Genomic DNA, 5,346 nt, shown 5'->3' with positions numbered 1-5,346 from the left:
CGCCCGCCTGTGAAGTGGCTCTGCACCCGCATGGGGCGGTGGCCAGGGCTTTGGGACCCATTCCTGTCCCTTGCCACCACGGTAGCTGCTGGGACTCATGACGCTCTCTGCTGCCTGGCTCATGCTGGTGTTTCTGCTGTAGGTTCCCACGGACCCTGCCCCACCACTGCCCACAACTCCCCCACCTGAGGATTACTATGAGGAGGCCCTGCCCTTGGGCCCTGGCAAGGCCCCCGAGTACATCACCTCCCGCAGTGAGTCTCGCGCCGCTCCAGGGTGGCAGGAGGGTGTGGGGACCCCTTCAAGCTGCCTGCTTCATCCCCCCACCTGGTGCATCCCCCCGCCTGCCTGCCCTGGCAAAAGCAGGCAGCCCTGGGTGGGTGTGACGGCTCGTCCTGAGGAAGGAAACATCGCTTCTCCCACCGGAAGAGAAGACTCCTTGTCCCACTTCCTTCCCATCCCACCGTACTGTTATTACAAGGAGTTGTTTCCTGTGGCTCAACTGGAAAGGGGATGATAGGGGGGTTGCCGCGGCCTGCTGGGATGCTGTGATGACTGGGAGGATGTGCTTTGCCCTGCCGCAGCTTGCAGTATTGCTGCTCCGAGCACCCTTGGGTGGAAACCAGGTGCTACAGCCCTAGATGTCCCCTGCTTCCCCACAGACAGCTCCAGCCCCCCCAACTCCATCGAGGATGGCTATTACGAGGATGCAGACAGCAACTACCCGGTCACCAGGATGAATGGGGAGCAAAAAAACTCCTGTAGGTATCTGGGTGCCCTTGCCAGGGAGGGGAGAGCTTCAGCACGCCAGATGGGGGCTTGAGCGCTGGGCTGGGGGCCGGTGGGGTTGAGGCTGGAGGAGCTCTCGTGTGTCAGAGGATAAGGAGGGTGGAGTGCTGTTTGTCACGCAAGCCAGGACCCTCGTGCTGCGGAAGGGCTGTAATTGGTGCCGTGTCTGTCACCAGCACAGGGAAGGGGTGTCCCTGCCAGCACAGTTCTCCCACCCTGCATTGAGCTGCCTCTGGGGGCCAGGGCAGGGACAACCCCTGAGGAGCCCTGCTCCTCCATGCCCCACGTGGGAGGTGTGGGGTGGAGGGTCAGCACATGATTCTCTGTTGTGGGTAGAAAGCTTAGTCCAGGCTCTCAAAGCTGGAGGCTTGCAAAGAAATAAGCTAGCCCAGGGGTTGGGGTAGATGCACCTGGGACTGGCGTTCTGCCCGCGAGCATCCTGCCTGGTTTGGAAGGGAAATAGAGTCGGCAGGGGTCAAAGCACTCTTGTTTTCAGAGGATGATGAGGGTGACATGGAGTCCCTCCATCCGGGCACCCAGCCCAGGCTCCGTGCTGGAGCCTGCCAGGGGTGGGGAGCCCTGGCAGTGTGCAAGTGTGCCGGGCAGGCCAGGCCCCGGGGTGCCGTTTGAGGTGACTCGCCTGCTTCCTTCCAGACAATGACTCGGATGCAATGAGCAGCTCTTATGAATCCTATGACGAGGAAGAGGAGGAGGGGAAGGGCCAGCAGCTGACGCACCAGTGGCCGTCAGAGGAAGCCTCCATGAACCTGGTGAAGGATTGCAGGATTTGTGCTTTCCTGCTGCGCAAGAAGCGCTTTGGACAGTGGGCCAAGCAGCTCACCATCATACGGGACAGCAAACTGCTGGTAAGCCTAGAGCTGGTGGGGGACAGAAACACGCTGCTGGCTTGTGAGGGTGGCTGGATCCAAGCTATCCAAGTCAAGACCCTGTCTCACGGCTGCCTCTGCCCCGCAGCACGTGCAGAGGCTGCCCTCACTTCCCTTGCAAGCAAACAGAGGGTTTCCCTTTTTTGGGAACCCTGCAGCCCTCCACCACCAAGGCTGTTGCAGAGACTGAGCCACCTCTGTCTGTGCCACCTGTGAGGGACACTGAGAGGGACCCCAGCTCTGCCCAGTGTGGCAGCGGGACGGGCAAGTTTCAGCTGAGCCCTGAGCAGATCCCTTTGCTTCCCCTAGTGCTACAAAAGCTCCAAGGACCGGCAGCCACACGTGGAGGTGCCCCTGGGCACCTGCAATGTCATCTATGTGCCCAAGGACGGGCGGCGCAAGAAGCACGAGCTCCGGTTCTCGCTGCCGGGGGCCGAGGCGTTGGTGCTGGCCGTTCAGAGCAAGGAGCAGGCTGAGGAGTGGCTGAAGGTACAGTGCCTGCCCCCTGTTTTTTCTAGGGGGCTGCAGACCCTCCTTGGCATCCTCCCTGGCTGAGGTGGGGAGGGGGCTGCCTGGGAAAGGTCTTGCCCCCTCTGGAATGGGAAGGGGACTTTGCTCCCATCTATTATCAGTTGAGGGGGCTGGCCAGGCACTTCCCAGGGCCTGGGTGTCTCCGATGCTGATAGCCCCCGCGGGGTGGGGATGTTTGCTCTCCCCCTCCTCTTTCCCACGGCCCTTTCCTGCCTTTGTTCAGGGGTGGGAGGCTGGGGCTGCGAGGAAGGTGCCATGGGTGGGAAAGGAGCCTCTGCACACACCACAAACCCAGCTGTTACCCCAAACATGGGAGAACAGGGTCATCGTACATGGTCTGGGCCAGCCACGCTGTGCCTGCCTGTGAAAGGGGGGTCATGTGGTGTCCTGTGCTGGCAGGATGACTGGCTTGGCAGCCAAGGCCCTCACCTCTGAGATTTCCAAAATCTCCGACAAGATCTGCAACACTGGTTACAGTTTTGAAGGGGTCAGGGCGGTGCAATCCCTCAGGCAAGGCCAGCTTGTGCCCGGAGCAGGCTCGCTGGCCTGGCCTGCAGAGACCAGGGCCTCTCTCCCCACCGTTCAGCTCGGCTCTGGCAGTGAGCGTGCTGAGCCCTGGCCCCCTGGTCCATTTTGCTGGGGGATGCCTCCACAGGTGATAAAGGAAGCAAGCAGTCCGGCAGCAGTCGGGATGGAAGCTCCCACCTCCCCGGTGATGCCGTGCAAGATGGAACTGGACAAGGTAACCGTTTCTAACCACCCTGCCAAGGTGATGTGTGGGACTGCTGTGGCCAAGCCTAGGAAATGGAGGGGCAGGGGGGGTCACTGAGACCCTGGTGCTGTGGAGGGAGACCTTCCCATCCATACAGCAGGTCCACAGGGCTTGTGCGGTTGGGGAAAGGGAGCAGGGCTCCCCTGGCACTGGGGGACGTCCACAGGAGGGACGAAGGGCCAACAGTGGCCATCATCGGGGCCTGGGCAGGGGGATGTTGCTGACAGAGAGCCCATCCCACTCCCCCTGCAGCGGCTGTCGCAGGAGAAGCACACCTCGGACTCGGACAGCGTGGCGACGGGCGAGGCAGGGTCCCCAGCAGCGCGCAGAGAGCCCGGCGAGCATGGTATGGGCCCTGCCCCCAGTCAGACAGGCTGTCCCCCGGACGCCTCTGTGCACCACAGCTGGGGAGCATCCTCTCCTGGTGAGGGGGGATGCCAGGACATGCAGCGGGGGAACACAGCTACCCAATCGTCCTTCCAGGCAAAGGCAAAAAGAGCGGCTTGGCTGACCTGAAGGGCTCGATGAGCCGTGCGGCAGGGAAGAAGATCACCAGGATCATCAGCTTCTCCAAGAAGAAGCCTTCCCCCGAGGACACACAGACCTCCTCCACTGAGGAGGACATCCCCTGCTGCGGTTCGTGCAGGCAGGGGGCAGAGATGGGGCTCGGCTCGTGCAGGGCTGGGAGCAGTGGGAAGCTGCATCATTCCTCTCAGCCTGGTTGTATGGGGGGCGGGCAGGGGATAAGGGGCAGCAGGGTGGAGGAGGCTCACTGAGCTGATGGAGAGCTTTGTCACTCCCTTGGGACATGAAATAGTGCTTGGTCCTGGCTCTGCAAATTCCCATGGTGCATGGGGAAGGGGTAACCAGTGTCCCAGAAAACAGGCTCAGGTGACTGTATGGCACTTCACTGGCCTCTCATCTGGGCCCAGGGTGTCCCGGCTGGCTCTCTGGGAAAACTGAGGCACAGAAGGACAAACGAGGAGGGAGCCATGCCGTAATCTGTGGGCAGCCATGTCCCATTAAAGCATGCCCGAGGTCTGGCTGAGCAAGTGCTGAGACCCTTCCCTCGGCCCTGCCGCCCCCTCCAGGCTACCTCAGCGTCCTGGTTAACCAGTGCTGGAAGGAGCGCTGGTGTCGCCTGAAGGGGAACACCCTCTACTTCCACAAGGACCGCACCGACCTGCGGACCCACGTGAACGCCATCGTCCTCCGGGGCTGCGAGGTGGTCCCAGGGCTGGGCCCCAAACACCCCTTCGCCTTCCGCATCCTTCGCAATGGGCAGGAGGTGGCAGCGCTGGAGGTGAGCGGGCAGGGTGGGCAGGCAGGGTGGGCTGGCTCTGTGAGGAGGGGTTGCGTAGCTGGGGTAGCATCTCCTGTGAGGAACAGCACTTGCATGCAAGTGGTGCCTTGTTTTCCTGTCCCCTGTGCCTTCAGGAAGCCCAGGGCATTGTCTGAGTGAGCCCGGGCAGCCCCGCGGGTGTTGCAGGGAGGAGGCTGGCAGGGCTAAAGCAGGCAGATTGCAGGGGTTTGGGGCTGGGACCTCCTGCAGGTGCCTCTCTGCTTTCTCTTGCACACATGTTCATGTCAGAGGGCCTTCTCCACAGCAGGGATTTGCGTCAGGACGCAAGAGGGAGGGCAGGGGGCTGGGAGCTGGGCACGCACCCCAGCCCTTTCTCTCTCCTGCAGGCAAGCTGCTCTGAAGACCTGGGCCGCTGGCTGGGTCTCCTCTTGGTGGAGACGGGCTCACAGACGGCACCGGAGGCCTTGCACTACGACTACGTGGATGTGGAGACAATTGCCAACATAGTGACGGCTGTGAGGCACTCCTATCTGTAAGGCTGTCCTTCTGCTCTGCCACAGGCTGGGCAGGGGGCAGAACATCGGGGACCACCTTCCTCAGCTCCCTAGGAAAGGCACAGGCTGGGACACGGTTCGTGCTGTGGTCCTGGGGAGAGCTTGGCAGTTGCAGTTGGAGGTTGGCAGTTCCCAAAGCAGGGCAGCTTCTCTCAGACAGGATGCAAGGGGAAGGTGTTCCATCAACACTGATGAAGAACTTAAGGGACATGTGGGGTGGGGTAGGTTAGCGTGCTCCTAAGTGAAGCTGGGAGAGCAGCATGGGAAGCCCCCTGAGAGGGAAGGGCTCACCAGCAGGCTGGCAGGGATATCCTGGAGAGGAAACCCCCATCCGTCTTCCTGCAGGTGGGCTAGCTCCTCCCAGGATCACCGGCCAGACTCCTCCCGCGTGGTGTATGATGATGTCCCGTATGAGAAGGTTCAGGTGAGCGTGGCGCAGGGGCTCGCCCTCTCCCACCGCTGCGACCGGGCTACCGAAGGTGCCCCGGGGAGTCTTGGCAAGGCTGAGAT

At 61.9% G+C, this 5,346-nt stretch overlaps 1 protein-coding gene across 1 annotated transcript in view; it reads left to right on the top strand.

The window, feature by feature from the left end:
• AFAP1L1 (actin filament associated protein 1-like 1) overlaps window positions 1–5,346 on the top strand; it is a gene marked incomplete at its 5' end in the record, with an annotated part of 8,315 nt that overhangs the window by 1,229 nt on the left and 1,740 nt on the right. Inside the window, 10 exons of the mRNA XM_010148805.1 lie at window positions 143–254; window positions 663–761; window positions 1,444–1,655; window positions 1,986–2,165; window positions 2,863–2,949; window positions 3,232–3,325; window positions 3,463–3,615; window positions 4,071–4,282; window positions 4,669–4,814; window positions 5,182–5,260. Coding sequence (XP_010147107.1) covers window positions 143–254; window positions 663–761; window positions 1,444–1,655; window positions 1,986–2,165; window positions 2,863–2,949; window positions 3,232–3,325; window positions 3,463–3,615; window positions 4,071–4,282; window positions 4,669–4,814; window positions 5,182–5,260 — 1,374 coding nt within the window. The remainder of the gene's footprint in view (window positions 1–142; window positions 255–662; window positions 762–1,443; window positions 1,656–1,985; window positions 2,166–2,862; window positions 2,950–3,231; window positions 3,326–3,462; window positions 3,616–4,070; window positions 4,283–4,668; window positions 4,815–5,181; window positions 5,261–5,346) is intronic.

Source organism: Eurypyga helias, unplaced genomic scaffold, assembly GCF_000690775.1.
Source record: "Eurypyga helias isolate BGI_N326 unplaced genomic scaffold, ASM69077v1 scaffold2473, whole genome shotgun sequence".
Classification (NCBI taxonomy): Eukaryota; Metazoa; Chordata; class Aves; order Eurypygiformes; family Eurypygidae; genus Eurypyga; species Eurypyga helias.
The sequence above is the reverse complement of the archived record's forward strand: the minus strand, read 5'-3'. Positions and strand labels throughout refer to the sequence as shown.